The sequence below is a fragment of the Bombina bombina genome, chromosome 6 (genome assembly GCF_027579735.1).
Source record: "Bombina bombina isolate aBomBom1 chromosome 6, aBomBom1.pri, whole genome shotgun sequence".
In the NCBI taxonomy this organism is placed as follows: domain Eukaryota; kingdom Metazoa; phylum Chordata; class Amphibia; order Anura; family Bombinatoridae; genus Bombina; species Bombina bombina.
The window spans coordinates 103,244,377-103,271,028 of NC_069504.1; the positions used below are offsets into that span (position 1 = coordinate 103,244,377).

General features: G+C 39.3%; 1 protein-coding gene across 1 annotated transcript in view; it reads left to right on the forward strand.

Moving 5' to 3' along the window:
* GSAP (gamma-secretase activating protein) overlaps positions 1–26,652 on the forward strand; it is a 422,579-nt gene that overhangs the window by 44,158 nt on the left and 351,769 nt on the right. The window contains exon 4 of the mRNA XM_053719170.1: positions 19,751–19,820. Within this exon, the coding sequence (XP_053575145.1) occupies positions 19,751–19,820 (70 nt within the window). The remainder of the gene's footprint in view (positions 1–19,750; positions 19,821–26,652) is intronic.

Consider the following 26,652-nt stretch of genomic DNA (forward strand, 5'->3'; position numbering starts at 1 on the left):
TTTGAAGGCTTTACAGGCTTCTCCTTTTTGAGCCTATTCATTCTCTGGATATTAAACTACTACTAAGATCCTTACATTCTCTGGATGTTGTAAGAGCTTTGAAATATTATTTTGAAGCTACTAAAGATTTCAGGAAGACTTCTAGTCTGTTGGTTGTTTTTTTCTGGTCATAGGAAAGGTCAGAAAGCTTCTGCCATTTCCTTGGCATCCTGGTTAAAGCTTTTGATTCATCAGGCTTATTTGGAGTCGGGTCAGGCCCTGCCTCAGAGAATCACAGCTCAATTCTACTAAATCAGTTTACACTACGTGGGCTTTTAATAATGAAGCTTCAGTTGATCACATTTGCAAAGCAGCAACTTGGTCTTAGCATACATTTACTAAATTCTACCGTTTTTTTATGTATTTGCTTCTTCGGAAGCAGTTTTTGGTAGAAAAGTTCTTCAGGCGGGGGACGGAGCCGGAAGCCGCCATCAGAGCAGCATAAAACCGGAGCTCCGATGCACTAGATCAACCAACCTTACTGAATCCTTCAAATCCTACCTAATACCCTACGGAAATGTAGGGTATCATCTTTTATATCACTCAGGGAACACATGAAGGTAAATATCTCCTGACAGAGATAACTGAACCCGGAGATAAGGTGTGTAGGGGCCGTCATCAGGAAAACTTGCCTACCTGCCCGCATATCACCCCAAGACCTGTGCTTGTTTCATGGCAACATCCTTACCACCCGCTTCCTAAAGAACCGCCACTCAGTTTATCACCGGCGAAAATAGCCAACCTGTTCACCTTGTGGAAAGATCACATTTAGAAACCACTTGGGCCTACTTACAGCTTACTGGCCCCACACAGCTCCAAATTTGCGGCAAACAGTGGACTCTGATTCTCAGGTAAACCACCCCTCTGACCGGATACCTCCTTTTAAGAGTTCTTACACTATCATCTCCCGGTATATGTCACCTACGGCTGTGTCTATAAAGAGCTTGCACTTTGAATATATCACAGGGTACCCATCAAGAGCCAGCAATAACTTTAGTTGCCTGCCGGCACACACACCACCCCAAGGCCCTACCTGTTCCCTAAAGTACCGCAACTCAGTTCATTATCTGCGGATATAGCCGACCCAAAAACCCTGGGGGGAAACCGCAGTAGGAAATACCGCGGAGGCAATTGGCCCTACATATAGCACACCAGCACTACGCTGCTAACGCAACTCCACATTCCCGGTATACAGCGGCCTTTGATTTCCAGGTGAACTACCACCATAACTGGATAAATACTTTTTGGAGCTCTTCCACTGTCACCTCCCGGTGCATATTGTCTACGGCTGTGTTTACAAAGAGCCTGCACCTTAATTATACTACAAGGTGTCCATAAAGAGACAGCAATAACCCTGGTCTGTTATCACACAAACAAGACCAGTGCGCAAGGCTTTCATTTCATATACTCTCACAAAGGATTATAATACCTTCTCTGACACACACCTTGTTAGAGGATACCAAGGTTTTCTTGTTTATTCCTGCTTTTTTGAAGGATCTAGTTTCACAGGCTTCCACAAATATAAAATGGCTACTAGGAGAACATTAAAACATGGTAAGCCTTCCAAACAAACTTTTTCTCAAACCTCAACAATTTCATCCTTCCTGCAACCTACGGAGAGCACGCAAAGCTCACCAACGGTTCATAAGAAGCAGGATCAAGCTTATGCCAGAACCAACCATTACACCGCCACAAGTCTCCATTACCACTCTTCAAGACTTACCCTCAAAGATATAGCAGATATAATCTGTATGTGTATAAGAGAAGAACTTGTTTCCGTGAAACAATACCTCCATACTTTGAATTTCCAGGTAGAATCACTGGAAGCACATCAAGATACTATAACAGAAGATGTACGACACCTGGAAGATCAGGTTGAAAAACAGAAAGAAACATTGGATTTTCTAGAAGATTTAGATATTAGGAGCAGGCGTAAGAACATGCAGATAAGAGGGACCCCAGAGTCTATCTTGCCGAGAGATTTCCCAGTTTATTTACAAGCTCTATTTTCCAACATGAAAGACTCTGCATCAACAGCAGAAATGCCATGGGTAAAGGCGCACAGGGCACGTCGCCTGAAACTGCCAGATACTGCGCCTTCTAGAGACATTATACATTTCAAAAATTTTCAAGACAAGGAAATGATTCTCTCACAATTGCGGAAAAAACAGCCTATTTGCTTCAGAGGTAACGGATTGTAGTTCTTTCAGGATTTATTACCCAAAACACTGCAAAAACGAAAATAGTTCCAAGCATTAATGACCGCTCTGAGAAATAAGCGGATACCCTATAGATGGGGTTTCCCTACCCACTTATGGAAACTGCAAAATAACACTAGGATCATCTGCAAATCACCTGACGACATTGCAAGGTTTTGTACTGCTTTGGGCATTGAATCTCCTGTGGAAATGCCTGAACAATCGAAACAAACTTCGTCAAAGAGACCTAAAGCCCCTTCCACTTCCTGGCAGATTGTACATAATAATAAGGGCAAACTTTCCGAGTCAAGATCACCACCTCTAAAATTCCTCAGGCCCTAGTTCACCTAGCCCACCGGCCTCAGAACATTCTAGATCTTAAACCGGGACACTCCTCCTCCTTTTTTTTTTTTTTTTTTAATTGAGCCTCCCCCAGGGCGGCAAGTATATTTAATCCAGTTTACTGGTAGTCTCAATTTAATAATGTTATGTATATGTTTTCTTTTCTGTACTAGTCTGAAAGTGGTATAACATGTATGAAAAGCTTTGATACTGGAGCAATATGCTCCCCTTTCTATGATGAAAATATTGTCATGCAACAATGTACCTCCTTTTAATCTACCTGGTATAGGTTCCCACATAGGATCCACTTTAGACTTACACTATATTACTCATGCAGAACATTCTAGATCTTAACCCGGGATACTGTTTTGATTTTACCGCCCTCAGGGCGGAAAGTATATTTAACCCAGTTTATTGGTAGTCTCCTGTTAATAATGTTATGCATATAATTTTTTTTTTTCTTTTCTGTACTAGTCTGAAGGAGGTATAACATGTACGGAAAGCTTTGATACTGGAGCATTATGCCCATTTTTATACTATGAAAATATTGTCATGCAACCATGTGCCTACCTTTAACCTACCCGGTACAAATTCCCACATAGGATTCACTTTAGACCTACACTATATTACTCATGACAGCTGATCTTTAGTGCGTTCACCCCGTCCCTCATTCCACTCTGATATGCCCTATAGTAGGACGAGAGACCCTTACCCCCCTGTTTTGTTAAAAATGTGTTAATGTTTTTGTTCACCTTTTTATTGTTGTTACAACTGTTTTTGTTGGATTATGTTTCTTTTACAGGAATCTTATGAAGGTTGACCCACAGGTATAAGCGTTGTACTCACAGATCTATTACTTACTGAACTCACCCACATTCCATTCAAATGTAACTGTAGCCACTCTCACCAACTAACTATAATGACTCAAAATGCCCAAGGCCTCAATTCACCATTTAAACGTTATAAGGCCCTCTTGGATGTACATAAAAAGAAAGGTAGATATACTATTCCTCCAGGAGACCCACTTTAGAAACAAAAGGGAACCCAAATACTTTGGTAAACACTTTACACAATGCTTTCACAGCTCAGGGCCCACGAAAAATGCTGGTGTCAGCATATTTTTTGCACAATCCAATTTCAACTCACTCAATTAATGTGACAAAGAAGGGAGGTTTTTGGGTCTTGTAGGCCTACTCTATGGCAGACCGGCAACATATATGCACCTAATGACAGACAAACTCAATTTTTTAAACATATGTTTACTCACATTTTGGAAATGTCAAAAGGCCCCATAATCTTAGCCGGTGATTTTAACCTACCCATACAGCCAGAGATTGATGGCTCAAACCCTAATATAAAAATAGTTAAGAAACCTGTTCACACGCTTTGGAACGGTCTGAGAGACTTAAATATGTATATACCTGGCTTTTTCTCCATCCAGAGTCCAGGGATTATCCATTTTTTTTTTCACACCCTAACAAGTCGTATAGTAGATTGGACTATATTTTTATAAATCAAAAAGGATTGCCAAATATATCTAACTGAAACTATATCCCCCCACACACTGGTCTAACCACTACGTAGTTAAACTTAGTTTGGCCTGGCTGAATGCACCCACATAACCATACACTTGGAATATACAAAGGCTCACCATATCCCCTCTATCTTTGTCTCAATGGACGCTGAGAAAGCCTTCGATAGGCTCGACTGGCTTTTTCTGGAAGGCTCATTGCGAAGATTCGACTTTGATTCAAATTTTATAGACAAAATATTTTCCCTATACCACAAACCGAGCACCAAGATTAGATTTAAATGATTCCACCTCACAACCCTTCCCAATTTCTAATGGCACGCGACAGGAGTGTCCCCTCTCACCCCCTCCTATTCGTTATCACAATGGAAATCTTAACCTCCACAATTAGGCAATTGCCCGATATTCATGGAATTACTATCTCCCAAAACACTTATAAAATTACTTTATACGCAGATGATGTGTTTCTTACTTTAACTTATCCCTTGATATTTATCCCAGCTCTTCTCGACACATTACATGAATATGGCTCACTTTCAAACTTTAGCATCAACATTGATAAATCGGAGTTACTAGGTATTTCCCTCTCTGAAGAAGATCTTACGATCATACAACGACAATTTCACTTCCGCACACAAACAAAGGCCATTAAGTACTTGGGTGTCTATAGCTCTCCATCTTTAGATAACATGATTGCCCTTAACCATGAACCACTATATCAACACATTCAATCATTACTATGCACTTGGGGTACTAAACCGCTTTCATGAATAGGACGAATTAACACACCAAAAATGATGGCTCTCCCGAAAATGTTATATCTATTCCAAGCCTTGCCCATCCCTCTCACAGATTAATTTATCTTTAAATTCCAGAAGTTATTTAACACTTTCTTGTGGCAACAAAAGAGGCCCAGGGTGGCTACTACTACTTTGTTCTGCAATAAGGATCAAGGAGGGCTTATTGTCCCAAATCTGACTTTCTATAGAATAGCTACATTCCTGACCAGGATAGTAGACTGGTGCAAACATGTGCACCAGAAAGAATGGGTAGGGGTGTAGCATGATATTACACACAATACACACCTAGGAAGTAATTATTGGCTGACCCCTAAACAGAGGAAAAAGTATGCTTTCCTTCCTACAACATTGTGAGAAACATTTAATATATGGGATAAATCCCTTAAAAGATTCAAAACCCTGTCCAGTATACCATCCCCTTTAACTCCACTGATGCATAATCCTGATTTCCCACTTCATAAGATCCTGCCCTCTGCCTCCCCAAATAACTTAAAGGGAGCAGTGCCCATCCATTCCCTATTCCAAAACGCTAAACCCAAACTCCAAGAATACATCGTACAGCTTCTTGGCCACAAATTCCAAAATTGGTTTACTTACAATAAACTTTTACATTACCAACATTACCACCCCCATTACACCTTATTCACGCGCCAATTAACTGCTTTTGAAAGCATTTGTAATAATGAAATACCTAATAAAGGTATATTATCGCTAACGTATAAAGTCCTTTTGACCTCATCTACACCTACATTACCCTCATACACGTTGAAATGTGAACAAGAAATAGGAGAAACGTTACAACAAAAAGACTGGCTCTCTATATTTTCAAACATGAACAAATCAACCTCATCCATATCCACTCTAGAGATGAATACTAAACTTCTTAGCAGGTGGTATTACACGCCTGCGCGCCTGCCGGACATTCTCCCCAATTACCCGTCTGAGTGCTGGAGTGGTTGCATAGAAAGAGGTACATTCACACATATCTGGTGGGAATGCCCGATAGCTCAAACCTTTTGGTCAATGGTGAAAAAAGAAATTGATAAAGTACTATCTGTCTCTATCCCTTAGATATATGGATTTTCTTATTCAACAGATTGCCTAAAGTTGGATGTACATTAAAACATAAACTGCTCACTCTCATGATAAACTCAGCCAAAAGTCTAATTCCATTGAACTGGAAAAAACACACACTCTATCCCCCATTTTAGAATGGAAGGATAGAGTAACACATATTCTTAAGCTTGAAAAATACCACTTTACTCAAACCAAACATTTAGAAGACTATCACAACATCTGTTTCATATGGGAGGAGTACATAAATAACAAGAGTTTGGAGATAAACAAACGCTGAACTTTCTATCCCGAGAGACCATGAATACCTTGTCTAAACACAGTGCTTGTATTTATTGGCCTATATACGCTCAAACACACATTATGCCTTGAAAGTCGCACTATGGGTAATACTTCTAGATTTTTTTGCAGTTGGCAAACCTTTCACACTAGGATTTTACATTCTCTATACAATTGAAATTCCTGCAAAACCTGTTTTAAATTACAAAAGTAGCATTCAATTTTTTATTAGTTTTCTTTTTTTCATTTAAGCTACAATACAAGTAATTTTGTTTAATTTACTTTTATTCTTGCCAATATGTTTGTATTGGCATTACACTTTATCAGATGGCTGTATAACCGCTATTTCACAACCAGGATGTTTATAGACTTGCTTGGACTTACCACCAACAAAGAGCGGATCTTATTGACATATAAAGTACTTTTCTTGAGTGTATATACGATTGCCATGCAACTTTTTTTTGTTTTTTTGTTATTTTATGTTAAAAAAAAAAGTTAAGTTCTTCAAGCAGCTGTTTCAGTTTGATTCCTCTGCTTATGTTTTAAGTTTTTTCTTTTCAATTATGAGAAAAACTTATTTTTTTTTGGATGTGGATTTACATTTCTTTCATGTAATTAGCAAGAGTCCATGAGCTAGTGACGTATGGGATATACATTCCTACCAGGAGGGGCAAAGTTTCCCAAACCTCAAAATGCCTATAAATACACCTCTCACCACACCCACAATTCAGTTTTACAAACTTTGCCTCCGATGGAGGTGGTGAAGTAAGTTTGTGCTAGATTCTACGTTGATATGCGCTCCGCAGCAAGTTGGAGCCCGGTTTTCCTCTCAGCGTGCAGTGAATGTCAGAGGGATGTGAGGAGAGTATTGCCTATTTGAATGCAGTGATCTCCTTCTACGGGGTCTATTTCATAGGTTCTCTGTTATCGGTCGTAGTGATTCATCTCTTACCTCCCTTTTCAGATCGACGATATACTCTTATATATACCATTACCTCTGCGGATTCTCGTTTCAGTACTGGTTTGGCTTTCTACAACATGTAGATGAGTGTCCTGGGGTAAGTAAATCTTATTTTCTGTGACACTCTAAGCTATGGTTGGGCACTTTGTTTATAAAGTTCTAAATATATGTATTCAAACATTTATTTGCCTTGAATCAGAATGTTCAACTTTCCTTATTTTTCAGACAGTCAGTTTCATATTTGGGATAATGCATTTTGAATTAATCATTTTTTTCTTACCTTCAAAAATTTGACTCTTTTTTTCCCCTGTGGGCTGTTAGCCTCGCGGGGGCTGAAAATGCTTCATTTTATTGCTTCATTCTTGGCGCGGACTTTTTTGGCGCAAAAATTCTTCCGTTTCCGGCGTCATACGTGTCGCCGGAAGTTGCATCTTTTTTTTGACGTTATTTTGCGCCAAAGATGTCGGCGTTCCGGATGTGGCGTCATTTTTGGCGCCAAAAGCATTTAGGCGCCAAATAATGTGGGCGTCTGATTTGGCGCTAAAAAATATGGGCGTCGCTTTTGTCTCCACATTATTTAAGTCTCATTTTTTATTGCTTCTGGTTGCTAGAAGCTTGTTCTTTGGCATTTTTTCCCATTCCTGAAACTGTCATTTAAGGAATTTGATCAATTTTGCTTTATATGTTGTTTTTTCTCTTACATATTGCAAGATGTCTCACGTTGCATCTGAGTCAGAAGATACTACAGGAAAATTGCTGTCTAGTGCTGGATCTACCAAAGCTAAGTGTATCTGCTGTAAACTTTTGGTAGCTATTCCTCCAGCTGTTGTTTGTATTGATTGTCATGACAAACTTGTTAATGCAGATAATATTTCCTTTTAGTAAAGTACCATTGCCTGTTGCAGTTCCTTCAACATCTAAGGTGCAGAATGTTCCTGATAACATAAGAGATTTTGTTTCTGAATCCATAAAGAAGGCTATGTCTGTTATTTCTCCTTCTAGTAAACGTAAAAAATCTTTTAAAACTTCTCTCCCTACAGATGAATTTTTAAATGAACATCATCATTTTGATTCTGATGACTCTTCTGGTTCAGAGGATTCTGTCTCAGAGGTTGATGCTGATAAATCTTCATATTTATTTAAAATGGAATTTATTCGTTCTTTACTTAAAGAAGTACTAATTGCTTTAGAAATAGAGGATTCTGGTCCTCTTGATACTAATTCTAAACGTTTGGATAAGGTATTTAAATCTCCTGTGGTTATTCCAGAAGTTTTTCCTGTTCCTAATGCTATTTCTGCAGTAATTTCCAAAGAATGGGATAAATTGGGTAATTCATTTACTCCTTCTAAACGTTTTAAGCAATTATATCCTGTGCCGTCTGACAGATTAGAATTTTGGGACAAAATCCCTAAAGTTGATGGGGCTATTTCTACCCTTGCTAAACGTACTACTATTCCTACGTCAGATGGTACTTCGTTTAAGGATCCTTTAGATAGGAAAATTGAATCCTTTCTAAGAAAAGCTTATCTGTGTTCAGGTAATCTTCTTAGACCTGCTATATCTTTGGCTGATGTTGCTGCAGCTTCAACTTTTTGGTTGGAAACTTTAGCGCAACAAGTAACACATCATGATTCTCATGATATTATTATTCTTCTTCAGCATGCTAATAATTTTATCTGTGATGCCATCTTTGATATTATCAGAGTTGATGTCAGGTTTATGTCTCTAGCTATTTTAGCTAGAAGAGCTTTATGGCTTAAGACTTGGAATGCTGATATGGCTTCTAAATCAACTCTACTTTCCATTTCTTTCCAGGGTAACAAATTATTTGGTTCTCAGTTGGATTCTATTATTTCAACTGTTACTGGTGGGAAAGGAACTTTTTTACCACAGGATAAAAAATCTAAAGGTAAAAACAGGGCTAATCGTTTTCGTTCCTTTCGTTTCAACAAAGAACAAAAGTCTGATCCTTCATCCTCAGGAGCAGTTTCAGTTTGGAAACCATCTCCAATCTGGAATAAATCCAAGCCAGCCAGAAAGGCAAAGCCTGCTTCTAAGTCCACATGAAGGTGCGGCCCTCATTCCAGCTCAGCTGGTAGGGGGCAGGTTACGTTTTTTCAAAGAAATTTGGATCAATTCTGTTCACAATCTTTGGATTCAGAACATTGTTTCAGAAGGGTACAGAATTGGTTTTAAGATGAGACCTCCTGCAAAGAGATTTTTTCTTTCCCGTGTCCCAGTAAATCCAGTAAAAGCTCAAGCATTTCTGAATTGTGTTTCAGATCTAGAGTTGACTGGAGTAATTATGCCAGTTCCAGTTCAGGAACAGGGGATGGGGTTTTATTCAAATCTCTTCATTGTACCAAAGAAGGAGAATTCCTTCAGACCAGTTCTGGATCTAAAAATATTGAATCGTTATGTAAGGATACCAACGTTCAAGATGGTAACTGTAAGGACTATCTTGCCTTTTGTTCAGCAAGGGAATTATATGTCCACAATAGATTTACAGGATGCATATCTGCATATTCCGATTCATCCAGATCATTATCAGTTCCTGAGATTCTCTTTTCTGGACAAGCATTACCAGTTTGTGGCTCTGCCGTTTGGCCTAGCTACAGCTCCAAGAATTTTTACAAAGGTTCTCGTGCCCTTCTGTCTGTAATCAGAGAACAGGGTATTGTGGTATTTCCTTATTTGGACGATATCTTGGTACTTGCTCAGTCTTTACATTTAGCAGAATTTCATACGAATCGTCTTGTGTTGTTTCTTCAAGATCATGGTTGGAGGATCAATTCACTAAAAAGTTCATTGATTCCTCAGACAAGGGTAACCTTTCTGGGTTTCCAGATAGATTCAGTGTCCATGACTCTGTCTTTAACAGACAAGAGACGTCTAAAACTGATTGCAGCTTGTCGAAACCTTCAGTCACAATCATTCCCTTTGGTAGCCTTATGCATGGAAATTCTAGGTCTTATGACTGCTGCATCGGACGCGATCCCCTTTGCTCGTTTTCACATGCGACCTCTTCAGCTCTGTATGCTGAATCAATGGTGCAAGGATTACACAAAGATATCTCAATTAATATCTTTAAAACCGATTGTTCGACACTCTCTAACGTGGTGGACAGATCACCATCGTTTAATTCAGGGGGCTTCTTTTGTGCTTCCGACCTGGACTGTAATTTCAACAGATGCAAGTCTCACAGGTTGGGGAGCTGTGTGGGGATCTCTGACGGCACAAGGAGTTTGGGAATCTCAGGAGGTGAGATTACCGATCAATATTTTGGAACTCCGTGCAATTTTCAGAGCTCTTCAGTTTTGGCCTCTTCTGAAGAGAGAATCGTTCATTTGTTTTCAGACAGACAATGTCACAACTGTGGCATACATCAATCATCAAGGAGGGACTCACAGTCCTCTGACTATGAAAGAAGTATCTCGAATTTTGGTTTGGGCGGAATCCAGCTCCTGTCTAATCTCTGCGGTTCATATCCCAGGTGTAGACAATTGGGAAGCGGATTATCTCAGTCGCCAAACGTTGCATCCGGGCGAATGGTCTCTTCACCCAGAGGTATTTCTTCAGATTGTTCAAATGTGGGAACTTCCAGAAATAGATTTGATGGCGTCCCATCTAAACAAGAAACTTCCCAGGTATCTGTCCAGATCCCGGGATCCTCAGGCGGAAGCAGTGGATGCATTATCACTTCCTTGGAAGTATCATCCTGCCTATATCTTTCCGCCTCTAGTTATTCTTCCAAGAGTAATCTCCAAGATTCTGAAGGAATGCTCGTTTGTTCTGCTGGTAGCTCCGGCATGGCCTCACAGGTTTTGGTATGCGGATCTTGTCCGGATGGCCTCTTGCCAACCGTGGACTCTTCCGTTAAGACCAGACCTTCTGTCACATGGTCCTTTTTTCCATCAGGATCTGAAATCCTTAAATTTAAAGGTATGGAGATTGAACGCTTGATTCTTGGTCAAAGAGGTTTCTCTGACTCTGTGATTAATACTATGTTACAGGCTCGTAAATCTGTATCTAGAGAGATATATTATAGAGTCTGGAAGACTTATATTTCTTGGTGTATTTCTCATCATTTTTCTTGGCATTCTTTTAGAATACCGAGAATTTTACAGTTTCTTCAGGATGGTTTAGATAAAGGTTTGTCCGCAAGTTCCTTGAAAGGACAAATCTCTGCTCTTTCTGTTCTTTTTCACAGAAAGATTGCTATTCTTCCTGATATTCATTGTTTTGTACAAGCTTTGGTTCGTATAAAGCCTGTCATTAAGTCAATTTCTCCTCCTTGGAGTTTGAATTTGGTTCTGGGGGCTCTTCAAGCTCCTCCGTTTGAACCTATGCATTCATTGGACATTAAATTACTTTCTTGGAAAGTTTTATTCCTTTTGGCCATCTCTTCTGCCAGAAGAGTTTCTGAATTATCTGCTCTTTCTTGTGAGTCTCCTTTTCTGATTTTTCATCAGGATAAGGCGGTGTTGCGAACTTCTTTTGAACTTCTTCATTATGTCCTAATCCTAAGAATTCTAAGGAGAAATCGTTGCATTCTTTGGATGTTGTTAGAGCTTTGAAATATTATGTTGAAGCTACTAAATCTTTCCGAAAGACTTCTAGTCTATTTGTTATCTTTTCCGGTTCTAGAAAAGGCCAGAAAGCTTCTGCCATTTCTTTGGCATCTTGGTTGAAATCTTTAATTCATCTTGCCTATGTTGAGTCGGGTAAAACTCCGCCTCAGAGAATTACAGCTCATTCTACTAGGTCAGTTTCTACTTCCTGGGCGTTTAGGAATGAAGCTTCGGTTGATCAGATTTGCAAAGCAGCAACTTGGTCCTCTTTGCATACTTTTACTAAATTCTACCATTTTGATGTATTTTCTTCTTCTGAAGCAGTTTTTGGTAGAAAAGTACTTCAGGCAGCGGTTTCAGTTTGAATCTTCTGCTTATGTTTTTCATTAAACTTTATTTTGGGTGTGGATTATTTTCAGCAGGAATTGGCTGTCTTTATTTTATCCCTCCCTCTCTAGTGACTCTTGTGTGGAAAGATCCACATCTTGGGTAATCATTATCCCATACGTCACTAGCTCATGGACTCTTGCTAATTACATGAAAGAAAACATAATTTATGTAAGAACTTACCTGATAAATTCATTTCTTTCATATTAGCAAGAGTCCATGAGGCCCGCCCTTTTTTTGTGGTGGTTATGATTTTGTATAAAGCACAATTATTCCAATTCCTTATTTTATATGCTTTCGCACTTTTTTATCACCCCACTTCTTGGCTATTCGTTAAACTGAATTGTGGGTGTGGTGAGGGGTGTATTTATAGGCATTTTGAGGTTTGGGAAACTTTGCCCCTCCTGGTAGGAATGTATATCCCATACGTCACTAGCTCATGGACTCTTGCTAATATGAAAGAAATGAATTTATCAGGTAAGTTCTTACATAAATTATGTTTTCTTATATGTAAAATTAGGCTTGCGAGGTCGCAAAATGCTGATATTTATTGCGTCATTCTTGGCACAAGATTTTTTTGGCGCAAAGGTACATTCGGTGACGCAAATTCGTAATTTACGACGTCTTAGTTGATGTCAGGTTTCCTTACACAAGGTTGCGTCTGCTATGACGCGAGTTGCGTCATTTCCGGATGTTGTTAGCGCCAAAAAAATGTATTTTGCGTTGTGCGTCATACTTGCCAATAATAAATTATTTATTTATTCAAACCCCACTTCCTATATGCCTCTTGCTCTTTTTTATGCTTGGAGGGCTATGCTGTTAAATGGTACCGGTGTGTACTATTTTCCTCAGGGGGATATGGAACAAGATTTCTGCCCTGAGGTTGATGATCTTAGCAGTTGTAACTAAGATCCACGCTGGTCCCTACAAGACTTCTGAAGGTAACACATGAGACATCTTCAGTGTGGAGACCGGTTTCATGTTACAAGCAGCATTAAGGTATGTGCAGCCTTTTATTTCTGAAGAGACTTGCTATATCAGAACTGGCTGGCATTTATTTCCTTATATGGGAATGCGGTAAGCAGTAGACCTGTTACACAGAAGGGTGTTACTGGAGTCCCTTGTTTTTATTTTATATTTCTGACATAAGGGCATGATATGACACTCTGGGAGAAGCATAAGGCATTGAAACGATTAAGCTATTTTTTATTCTACATCCAGCATGACTTGCTGGCATGGATAAGTCTGTTAAGATGAGAGGTAAACAGAATAATTTTCGTTCCTTTCGGAATTTTAAGGGAGGACCTTCTGCTTCCTCTTCCTCCACAAACCAGGAAGGGAATTTTACCAAATCTAAGTCAGTTTGGAGACGCAACCAAAATTGGAATAAAGGTAAACAATCCAAGAAGCCCGCTGCTGCTACAAAGACAGCATGAAGGGGTGGCCCCCAATCCGGGACCGGATCTAGTAGGGGGCAGACTCTCTTTCTTTGTCCAGGCTTGGGCAAGAGATGTTCAGGACCCCTGGGCACTAGAAATAGTGACCCACGGTTATCAATTGGATTTCAAGGATTTTCTCCCAAGAGGGAGGTTTCATCTTTCAAGATTATCTGCAGACCAGATAAAAAGAGAGGCGTTCTTACGCTGTGTAAAAGACCTTGTTACCATGGGAGTAATTTGTCCAGTTCCAAAATCGGAACAAGGACAGGTTTTTACTCAAATCTATTTGTGGTTCCCAAAAAAGAGGGCACTTTCAGACCCATCTTAGACCTCAAGTGTCTAAACAAATTTCTCAGAGTCCCATCGTTCAAGATGGAGACTATACAAACAATTTTACCAATGATCCAGGAGGGTCAATATATGACTACCGTGGACTTGAAAGATGCTTACCTTCATATTCCTATCCACAAGGATCATCATCAGTTTCTAAGGTTTGCCTTCCTGGATAAACATTATCAGTTTGTGGCTCTTCCCTTCGGGTTGGCCACAGCACCCAGAATCTTCACAAAGGTTCTAGGGTCTCTTTTGGCGGTTCTCAGACCGCGAGGCATAGCAGTGGTGCCTTATCCGAACGATATTCTGATTCAGGTGTCAACATATCAACTGACAAAATCTCACACGGACACAGTGTTGTCTTTTCTGAGAATTCACGGCTGGAAGGTGAACATAGAGAAGAGTTCACTTGTTCCACAGACAAGGGTTCGCATTTTTTTCTCATTCCTGAAACTGCCATATAAGGAAATTGATAATTTTGCTTTATATGTTGTTTTTTCTCTTACATTTTCAAGATGTCTCAATCTGATCCTGTCTCAGAAACCACTGTTGGAATCCTGCTGCCTGATAACAGTTCTAACAAAGATAAGTGTATCTATTGTAAATGTGTGGAGATTATATCTCCAGCTGTAGTATGTAACAGTTGTCATGACAAGCTTTTGCATGTAGAGAATGTATCCTTCAGTACTAGTACAGTGCCTGTTCTTCCAACATCTGATGTACATGATATCCCTGTGAATATAAAAGATTTTTATTGCTGATGCGATTCAGAAGGCTTCGTCTGCTATTCCGCCTTCTAATAAGCATAAAAGGTCTTTTAAAACTTCATAAAGTTGATGAAATTTCGAATGACCGACAACATACTAAATTATCCTCCTCCTGATGAGGATCTTTCTGGTTCAGAAGATCCTTCCTCAGATATTGTCACTGAAAAATCTACTTATCTTTATGATGGAGTATATTCGTAAAGAAGTGTTGGTTACTTTAGTTATTGAGGATTCTAGTCCTCTTGTTACTAAATTTAGTAAATGTTTAAATACTGTTTACAAACCTCCTGTGGTTACTCCAGAGGTTTTTCCAGTTGCTGATGCTATTTCTGATATGATTTCTAAGGAATGGCATAGGTCTGATATATCCATGGCTGATGTTGCAGCTGCATCAACTTTTTGGTTGGAAAGCTTAACGCAACAGGGAACAGATTCTGATTTGTCTAGCATTGTTTGCTTGCTTCAACATGCTAATCATTTTATCTGTGATGCTATTTTTGATATCATCAAAACTGATGTTAAATCTATGTCTTTAGCTATTTTAGCTTTGTGGCTTAAATATTGGAATGCTGACATGGTATCTAAGTCTAGATTACTATCTCTTTCCTTTCCAAAGTAATTTATTTTGTTCTTAGTTGGATTCAATTATTTCAACTGTCACTGGGGGAAGGGAGTTTTTTTGCCTCAGGATATAATCCTAAGGGTAAATTTAAAACCTTCTAATAGTTTTCGTTCTTTTCGACAGAATAAGAAACAGAAAACCAATCCTTCCCCCAAAGAATCTGGTTCCAATTGGAAACTTTCAAGTTGGAATAGATCCAAGCCCTTTAAGAAACCAAAGCTTTCCCCCAAGTCTGCATGAAGGTGCGGCCCTCATTTCAGCTCAGCAGGTGGGGGGGGGGGGCAGATTGATATTTTTTACAAAACATTTGGACAGATTCTGTCCAAAATCAGTGGGTTCAGAGTATTGTCTCTCAAGGGTACCGAATAGGATTCAGAGTAAGACCTCCTGTGAGGAGATTTTTTTTTTCTCGCACGTCCCAGTAAATCCAGTAAAGACTCAGGCTTTTCTGAACAGTGTTTCAGATCTGGAGTTTTCAGGGGAAATCATACCAGTTCTGTTTCAGGAACGGGGTCTGGGGTTTTATTAAAATCTATTCATTGTCCCAAAGAGAGAAAATTTTCATATTTTTCTTCATATAACGATTCATCCAGACCACTATCGGTTTCTGAGATTCTCGTTTCTAGACAAGCTTACCAATTTGTCGTTTTTCCATTTGGCCTAGCGACGGCTCTAAGTTTTTTTTCTCAAAGGTACTTGGTGTCCCACTCTCTCTATTCAGAGAACAGGGTATTGCAGTGTTCTTTATTTGGATGATATCTTGGTCCTAGCTCAGTCTTTACATTCTGCGGAATCTCACACGAATCAACCAGTATTGTTTCTTCAAAGACATGGAGGATCAATTTACCGGAAAGTTCCTTTGATTCCTCAGACAAGGGTCACCTTTTTTTTAGGTTTCCAGATAGATTCAGTGTCCATGACTCTGTCTCTAACAGGCAAGAGACAAATGAAATTGGTTTCAGCTTGTCAAAATCTTCAGTCTCTATCATTCCCTTTGCTTGTTTTTCATATAAGACCTCTTCAGCTTTGTATGATGGATCAATGGTGCAGGGATTATACAAGGATATCACAGTCAATATCCTTAAATCCCAACGTTCGACTCTCTCTGTCTTGGTGGTTAGACCACCATCGTTTAGTTCAAGGGGCCTTTTTTGTTCGTCCAACCTGGACTGTAATCACAACAGATGTCTTTAAGGTTAGGGAGCTGTCTGGGGATCTCTAACAGCACAAGGAGTTTGTAAACCTCAAGAGACGAGGTTACCAATTAATATTTTAGAAATCCGTGCTATTTTCAGGGCTCTTCAGGTTTGGCCTCTGTTGAAGAGAAGAGAGAATCATTTATTTGTTTTCAGACAGACAATATCAGAACTGTGGCATATGTCAATCACCAGGGTGGGACTCTAGCTATGAAAGAAGTATCTTAGATACTTTCTTGGGCGGAATCCAGCTCTTGTCTAATTTCTGCGGTACATATACCAGGTATAGTCAATTGGGAAGCGGATTATCTCAGCTGTCAGACTTTACATCCGGGGGAGTGGTTTCTACATCCAGATGTGCTTTTTTTTCAAATTGTTCAGATGTGGGGGCTTCCAGAAATAGATCTGATGGCTTCCTATCTAAACAAGAAACTTCCCAGGTACTTGTTCAGTTCCAGGGATCCTCAGGCGGAATCGATGGATGCGTTAGCAGTTCTTTGGTTTTACCAACCTGATTATATTTTCCTGCCTCTAGTTCTTCTTCCAAGAGTGATCTTCAAGATCATCATGAAACAATCGTTTGTGTTTCTGGTAGTACCAGCATGGCCTCACAGGTTTTGGTATGCGGATTGTGTTCGGGTGTCCAGTTACCAACCTTGGCCACTTCCTTTTAGACCAGACCTTCTGTCTCAAGGACCGTTTTTCCATCAGGATCTCAAATCTTTAAATTTGAAGGTATGGAGTGCTTAGTCATAGAGGTTTCTCTGACTCAATGATTAATACTATGTTACAGGCTCGTAAATCTCTGTTTTTGTTTTTTCACTGAAAGATTGCAAAGCTTCCTGATATTCACTGTTTTATACAGGCTTTGGTCCGTATCAAGCCTGTCATTAAATCAATCTCTCTTCCTTGGAGTCTTAATTTGGTTTTGAAGGCTTTACAGGCTCCTCCTTTTGAGCCTATGCATTGTTTGGATATTTTGGCTATCTCTTCTGCTAGAAGAGTTTCAGAGTTATCTGCTCTTTCTCGTGAGTCTCCTTTTCTGATTTTCCATCAGTATAAGGCGGTTTTGCGGACTTCATTTGAATTTCTTCCTAAGGTTGTGAATTCTAATAACATTAATAGGGAAACTGTTGTTCCCTCTTTGTGTCCTAATCCTAAGAATTTTTTGGAGCGATCCTTACATTCTTTGGATGTTGTTAGAGCTTTAAAATATTATGTTGAAGCTACTAATAATTGCAGGAAGACTTTCAGTCTATTTGTAGTCTTTTTTTTGGTTCTAGGAAAGGTCAGAAACCTTCTGTCATTTCCTAGGCATTTTGGATAAAGCTTTTGATTCATCAGGCTTATTTGAAGTCGGGTCAGGCCCCACATCAGAGAATTACAGCTCATTCTACTAGATCACTCTCCACTTCGTGATCTTTTAAGAATGAAGCTTCAGTTGATCAGATTTGCAAAGCAGAAACTTGGTCTTCTTTGCATACATTTACTAAATTCTACCATTTTTATGCGTTTGCCTCTTCGGAAGCAGTTTTTGGTAGAAAGGTTTTCAAGCAGCTGTTTCAGTTTGATTCCTCTGCTTATGTTCTAAGTTTTTTTTATTTCTTTTCAATTATGAGAAAAACTTATTTTTTTGGATGTGGATTTCATTTTTTCAGTTGAAAATGGCTGTTTTTATTTTATCCCTCCCTCTCTAGTGACTCTTCTGTGGAGTACCACATCTTGGGTATTAATATCCCATACGTCACTAGCTCATGGACTTTTGCCAATTACATGATAGAAAAACATAATTTATGTAAGAACTTACCTGATAAATTTATTTCTTTCATATTGGCAAGAGTCCATGAGACCCACCCTGTTTTTGGTGGTTATGATTTTTTGTATAAAGCACAATTATATTTCCAGTAACTTTTTTGATGCTTTCTACTCCTTTTTCTATCACCCCACTACTTGGCTATTCGTTAAACTGAATTGTGGGTGTGGTGAGGGGTGTATTTATAGGCATTTTGAGGTTTGGGAAACTTTGCCCCTCCTGGTAGGATTGTATATCCCATACGTCACTAGCTCATGGACTTTTGCCAATATGAAAGAAATGAATCTATCAGGTAAGTTCTTACATAAATGTATGTGTTGTTTTTTTTTGCACTTAAAATAAAAAACATAATCAATTGGAAGACATTAAAATGTATGGTTACAAACAGTACTTCATAAAAATATTGAATGACTATAGGGAGATTATGGGAAAGCAGTAGGTAGGTTTTTAATCAGAGTTGCGTTAAATCCTATGAACCAGTAGTTCCATATGGAATTTCAGATCAGACCCCATCGCCTGCCGACCTTGTGCGTTATATGCCATCTAGGTCCTATGATAAGAACGATTGCCAAGTAGTCCTATTCAGCCATGTGCCCACATGGAACCTCCTATCAGACCTTGTTGGCTGGAACTTCTGTTAGGTTATATGCCCATATTGGACCCATAGACCAGACCCATTTGATTTAGTGTACAGCTTTTTATGTTCATTTCAATGCACAGTTAAAATACTAAACTGTCCGGTTAAATATTGGAACCTGGTCAACTGAATTACATTTGCTTTGATAATAGATATACAGCGTAATGATTTTTTATTTTGTTAATTATTATTTTTTTTTGCTTTTTAAATTTGGGATGAGGGTATTACATTTTGAGTTTAAAGCCCTTTTAATGCTTATACATTTGTGGGACTTTTCTCTGACCAAAGTGATGAAACTATACAACAGGTACCAGTCAATATGAGTGTGCGCATCAACTACACCACTAACATTAAAGTTATCACTAAAGCATAACTAACTTTAATAGAAATGTTTTTGCTATTACATATTTTAAATGATTTCTTATTGCAGGACTACTGTGCATTTAAAATAAACAACGTCCATGCATTTTTCTGGAGTTAATGGCCATTTTTTTCTTTTCATTTTGCTATTTCTGTTTTTAGAGAGATTATATTTTGCATTGCATTACTGCAATTGTAATTCTGCTATCTATTTATCTCTTCCCTGGCACCTACCTCAGTATTTGACTTAAGATTTTAGGTGAGATAAAGTTTCATATAAACATATTACCTGTGTAGTTATATAGCTGTTTAAATAAATGCATTTTTTTACACTAAAATTGCTTCTCTCATCTTTAAACCAAAAATGAACTAATATGTAGCTTTTTTTTTCTTTCTACAGCTGCTATATTCCTTTGATCGAGACCTCCATATTATCAGTTGTTCTGTGAACAATGAAAAAACATTACTTGGTAAGTATATATTCTGATCTCAAACAGATAGAACATATGACACTCTGATGTTATGCCATGAGTATCTAATTTTTTATCATATATAATCAATACACCGGAGCTGTTGTAATGTAAATATGTGTGAATTAACAAACTGCCTGAGTATCCAGTTTTCTGTCTTGCTAATGTAAATCATACACACACTATTTATAAAGTAACACTGGGTATGGAGAAAACCTTTTTAGGAGGTGAATAACCTCCTAATGGAAGTATACACATATAGCACTCAGGAAATTCAATAAGACAATAATATGATATTCCATGAGATCTCTGACTGTGATATACAGCTTTTACACTATTGCCAATCTCATATGTGAAATGGACACGTGAAAAAATGATTAAAATATAACTTTTAATAGAGTTGTGTTTAAAATAGGGAAGAAAACTAGAAGTTAAAATCACACACACAGAATCAATGTGTTGCAATAACACATTCATAAATATAATTAGATATGTTGCAACGTGGTTGTCAGAAGGGACAAATAAATATTTGTTGATTAACTATCACAACTAGGAAGATATGTGTAGCTGACCACAGTGTTTGTTGAGTACCTTAATAATACTGAATCTAGTTCAGTATAATGTAAACCACAGTGTATAATGTCACTGATCTCACCGCGAGTAATAGTGATGATCAATGTAGTATGTCACATGAGTGTGATTTGATAACCGTAAAAATACTGTTATTATTGCAGTGTTTGAGATTGAAAACCTAAATTGTAGCTTGTATACTGTATTGCTTGTTATAGCTATAAATACAGTTGTTCAATAGTTGTAACGATCTTTGCTGGTCATAATAAAGATACGTTGATGCTTGTTGTAGCTATAAATACAGTTGTTTATTAATTGTAACGTTCTTCACTAGTCATAATAAAGATGCAATATTGTTACTAGATACTGTAAAGAAATCTGCACAAACGTTTGAGTTTGCTTATGTCTATGAAAAGCGTAATGCTGTGACCTAGCACAATCTGTTGATTGTTTAAGAGTTAAAAATGATCTACCCCTTTGCGATAGTAATAGCAGGTGTTTGTATTATTTATATGCAATGCTGGTTTTAGTTTTTAGCCATAATGATCACACTTGATTGTTAATATTATTGTGCCCAGATTTGCTTAAAGTATATTTCTTCTACAAGATATGACGAGTCCACGGATTTCATCCTTACTTGTACTTGTGGGATTTATCCTCCTGCTAACAGGAAGTGGCAAAGAGCACCACAGCAGAGCTGTATATATAGCTCCTCCCTTCCCTCCACCTCCAGTCATTCTCTTTGCCTGTGTTAGTAATAGAAAGAGGTAAAGTGAGGTGTTAGTTTTAGATTCTTCAATCAAGATTTTTTTTATTTTAAAATGGTACTGGTGAGTACTATTTTCCTTAGGGAGAAAAGGATTAAGAAATGAAGACATTTTTCTGCCCTGATGATCTTAGCAGACGTTACTAAGATCCATTCTGGTTCCCACAGAGCTTCTGAAGATAGTGCAACAAAAATCTTCAGTGTGGAGAACGGTGTCATGCTACAAGCAGCATTGAGGTATGTTCAGTCTTTTTTTATTTCTGAGGAGACTTGTTATATCAGAACTGGCTAACATTTATTCCCTGTAGGGGAAGGGGTAACCAGTAGACCGATATGGATTAGGGTGTTACTGGAATTCCTGTTTTTATTCATATTGTTACTACGGTTATGTATCTCTATAAGGGGCTTGACACTGGGAGAGGCAGCTGTGACACTTATATATTTAATATTGAATGGCTGCAGTTATGTGTAATATAATTGTGAGTGAAGGGGACCACATGGCTTATTACAAACCGCTTCCCATGCGGTTAGGCAGACTGTTGATGCGACATCCATGATGGGCGGGGCCTATTTCGCGCACCCAGACGCGCAGTTTCTTTTCTCTAGAAGGCAGCAGGCACTTGCTCCGGTGGGACCAAAAGTTGAATTTCAGTCACCGGATCGTTATTGAGTCAATCTTGAGTACCCTGGGGGCAGGTAGACGCCACGAGGTGCAGGGGCTGTTATCATTGTTTAAAGTTTATTTTCAGAATAAAAATATTCTTTAAAGGATGATTTAGTCTTTTCTCTAATGCTGCAATATTTTTTTGCAAATTTGATCTGTTCATTGTAATTTTTTAGTGCTAAAAAATCGTTTTTGGGCAGTACAGAAAAATTGTTGGGCTTTTATTGTTTAAAGGCGCAGTACATTTAAAAAAAAAAAAAATTCTGAATCAATAGATAAGGTTAAAAACGACTATTGTGGCTATTGCTAGTCTGTTTAACATGTCTGAACTTGAGGAAACTCCTTTGTTCTATGTGTTTAGAGGCCATTGTGGAACCCCCTCTTACTTTGTGTACCTCCTTGTACTGAAAGAGCCTTACAATGTAAAAAGCATATTTTATGTAAAGAAAGTGTGCCTAAGGATGATTCTCAGTCGGAAGAGAATCAGGATATGCCGCCTAATTCTCCCCAAGTGTCACAACCTTTAACGCCCACCCAAGCGACGCCGGGTTCCTCAACCTCTAATTCATTTACTCTGCAGGATATGTTTGCAGTTATGTCAACTACCCTTACTGTCTAAGTTACCAGTGTTACAGGGTAAATGCAGTAGGACAGGGATCAATGTAAAGAATACTGAGTCCTCTGATGCTTTGTTGGCTATTTCCGATGTGCCCTCACAGGGATCTGAGTTGGGGGTCATGGAACTTTTGTCTGAGGGAGAACTTTCGGAATCAGGAATTGTTACCTCAGACAGATTCGGACGTCATGTCCTTTTTAAATTTAAGCTGGAACACCTCCGTCTGTTACTGCGGGAGGTCTTAGTGACTCTGGATGACTTTATTATGATACCACCAGAGAAATTGTGTAAAATGGTCAAATATCTGGAAGTTCCCACTTACACTGATGTTTTTCCGGTTCCCAAGAGGATCTCGGAGATTATTAAGAAGGAGTGGGACAGACCGGGTATACTGTTCTCTCCTCCTCCTAATTTTAAGAAAATGTATCCCATATCAGACACCATTCTGGACTCTTGGCAGACTGTCCCTAAGGTGGAGGGAGCTATATCTACCCTGGTTAAGCGTACAACTATTCCTATTGAGGACAGCTGTGCTTTCAAAGACCCTATGGATAGGAAATTAGAGGGTCTTCTAAAGAAGTTATTTATTCATCAGGGTTTCCTTTTGCAACCAACAGCCTGCATTGTCCCAGTTACTACTGCAGCGGCTTTCTGGTTTGATGCCTTAGAAGAGTCTCTCAAAATTGAGACCCCTTTAGAGGATATTTTAGATAGAATTAAGGCTCTCAAGCTAGCTAATTCTTTTATTACAGATGCCGCCTTTCAAATTGCTAAGTTGGCGGCTAAAAATGCAGGATTTGCCATTTTAGCGCGTAGAGCGTTATGGTTAAAATCATGGTCTGCTGATGTGTCTAAGTCAAAGCTCTTGGCTATTCCTTTCAAGGGTAAGACCCTATTTGGGCCTGAGTTGAAGGAAATAATTTCTGACATTACTGGAGGTAAAGGTCACACTCTACCTCTGTCTGTTAAGACGAGGGGTAAACAAAATAATTTTCGTTCTTTTCGGAACTTTAAAGGAGTACCCTCTTCATCCTCTTCCTCCACAAAGCAGGAAGGGAATTTTGCTCCGACCAAGTCCATCTGGAGATGCCACCAGGCTTGGAACAAGGGTAAACAACCCAAGAAGCCTGCTGCTGCTACAAAGACAGCATGAAGGGGCGGCCCCCGATCCGGGACCCCTGGGCACTGGAAATCGTGACCCACGGGTATCAACTGGAATTCAAAAATTTTCTCCCAAGAGGGAGATTTATTCTTTCACTATTGTCTGTAAACCAGATAAAAAGAGAGGCGTTCTTACGTTGTGTAAAAGACCTCTCTACTATGGGAGTAATTCATCCCGTTCCAAGACTAGAACAGGGACAGGGGTTTTACTCAAATCTTTTCGTGGTTCCCAAAAAAGTGGGAACGTTCAGACCTATTTTAGATCTCAAGAGTCTAAACAAGTTTCTCAGAGTCCCATCTTTCAAGATGGAGACCATCCAAACAATTTTACCAATGATCCAGGAGGGTCAATATATGACTACCGTGGACTTGAAGAATGCATACCTTCATATTCCTATCCACAAGGATCATCATCAGTTCCTAAGGTTTGCCTTCCTGGACAAACATTTTCAGTTTGTGGCTCTTCCCTTCGGGTTGGCCACAGCACCCAGGATCTTCACAAAGGTTCTAGGGTCCCTTCTGGCGGTTCTCAGGCCGCGGGGCATTGCAGTGGTGCCTTATCTGAACGATATTTTGATTCGGGCGTCAACTTATCATCTGACAAGGTCTCATACAGACACAGTGTTGTCCTTTCTGAGAACTCACGGGTGGAAGGTGAATCTAGAAAAGAGTTCACTAAATCCACAGACAAGGGTTGCCTTCTTGGGAACTCTGATAGATTCTATAGACATGAAGATATTCCTGACGGAGGTCAGAAAGTCAAAAATTCTAAATACATGCCGAGCCCTTCAGTCCAATCCTCAGTGGCTCAGTGTATGGAGGTAATTGGATTGATGGTGGCGGCAATGGACATATTTCAGTTTGCTCGGTTTCATCTCAGACCATTGCAACTGTGCATGCTCGGACAGTGGAATGGGGACATTGCAAATTTATCTCCTCCGATAAATCTGGATCAGGAGACCAGAGACTCTCTTCTTTGGTGGTTGTCGCCGGATCATCTGCCCCAAGGGACGTGTTTCCGCAGACCCTCGTGGGTGATAGTGACAACGGACGCCAGTCTACTGGGCTGGGGTGCAGTCTGGAATTCCCTGAAGGCTCAGGGTGTATGGATTAAGCAATGTGAAAAATAAAGTTAAGCGCTCGAAGCACGGGTGTGTCTAAGTGATGTGTAGTTAAACGTAAAATAAAGTGTCCAGTCTGCAATCAATAAAATGATGTTATATAGGTATATATATATATATATATATATATATATATATATATATATCTCAGAACAGAGACATAGGTTTGGTATCAAAAGGAAAATTCCAAGTGGCAATTTATTATACTAGTAAAATCAGAGATGTCTAGATTTTTAAAACGATACAATGTAAAATAAAGGGACGTCTCCCTTAAATAATGTATAGATAATGTATAGATACATATAAAATAAGCATAAAAAACAATATGAAAAGTACTTGCGCTTTATCGAAAAGAGTAACGATGTCCCAAGATATTAGCTTGCCAACTGGCAAGAAAGTAACTGTTCAGTTGCAGGCCATTAATTGCCTGGTTTGTGTGGTTGGCGTTACTGGTGGAAAGAAAAGAGCGCCTTTTTATGTAGAGATGATGTGACGTCACGTTACCGTGGCAACCCCTATTCCTAAATCTGTAAGGAAGTCCTGGGGGATTAGAAGATAATCTTTGCGCTCACAAAAATTGATAGCTTGGTTGTCGTTAGGAACGACTAGCAGGATCTTGAAATGTAGAAGTTGGTCTTTGCGGTCGCTAGTGGAGACTGTGTTATCCTTTGTTGAAGGACTTGGCGGTCGCAAATAGCGACTAAAACAAACATATGGATCCTTCCAGTTGAATATTAAGTGGTCGTTAGTAACGACTAGAGGATAATTGGATGTGTGAGAAGATCTTTGCGGTCGCTGGTAGCGACTGGGTTATCCTTTGTTGAAGGACTTGGCGGTCGCAAGTAGCGACTGAGAAATTCTTTAGTTGAAGGTCAGGTGGTCGTTAGGAACGACTAGCAGGATCTTGAAATGTAGAAGTTGGTCTTTGCGGTCGCTAGTGGCGACTGGGTTATCCTTTGTTGAAGGACTTGGCGGTCGCAAGTAGCGACTGAGAAATTCTTTAGTTGAAGGTCAGGTGGTCGTTAGGAACGACTAGCAGGATCTTGAAATGTAGAAGTTGGTCTTTGCGGTCGCTAGTGGCGACTGGGTTATCCTTTGTTGAAGGACTTGGCGGTCGCAAATAGCGACTAGAACAAACTTAAGGGTCCTTCCAGTTGAAGATTAGGTGGTCGTTAGTAACGATTAGAGGATCTTAGGATGTGAAAGACGATCTTTTCGGTCGCTAGTAGCGACTGGGTTATCCTTTGTTGAAGAACATGGCGGTCGCAAGTAGCGACTAAGAAATTATTTGGAGACGGTCAGTTGTGTGGTCGCTAGTAGCGACTAGGAGTTTCTTTTGTAGATAAGTTGGTGCCAAATGTCACAGCAGTTGGTAAAGTTAGTTGTCAGTTGGTGCCAACATGCACATAGAGATTCAAATAGAAAGTCCTTTGAAGCATAAAATTGTTAACAAATAACAACAAAGATAGATTAAAATGAATAGCAGAAAGCACAGTGTCAGGTCAACGCGTTTCGCCCTTAGGCTTTATCAAGACATGTTAGTCTGTGCTGCTATGAGAATATTTAAATGTCTTCAGTTAATCTGATTGGCTGTCTCAGACAATTAATTAAAGGTGGAATGTGTGAGCAGGGTGTTGGGATATTTAAGGTGGAATTCTTGTTTAGTAGTAGTCAAAGGACTTTCTATTTGAATCTCTATGTGCATGTTGGCACCAACTGACAACTAACTTTACCAACTGCTGTGCCGTTTGGCACCAACTTATCTACAAAAGAAACTCCTAGTCGCTACTAGCGACCACACAACTGACCGTCTCCAAAGAATTTCTTAGTCGCTACTTGCGACCGCCAAGTTCTTCAACAAAGGATAACCCAGTCGCTAATAGCGACCGAAAAGACCGTCTTTCACATCCTAAGATCCTCTAGTCGTTACTAAC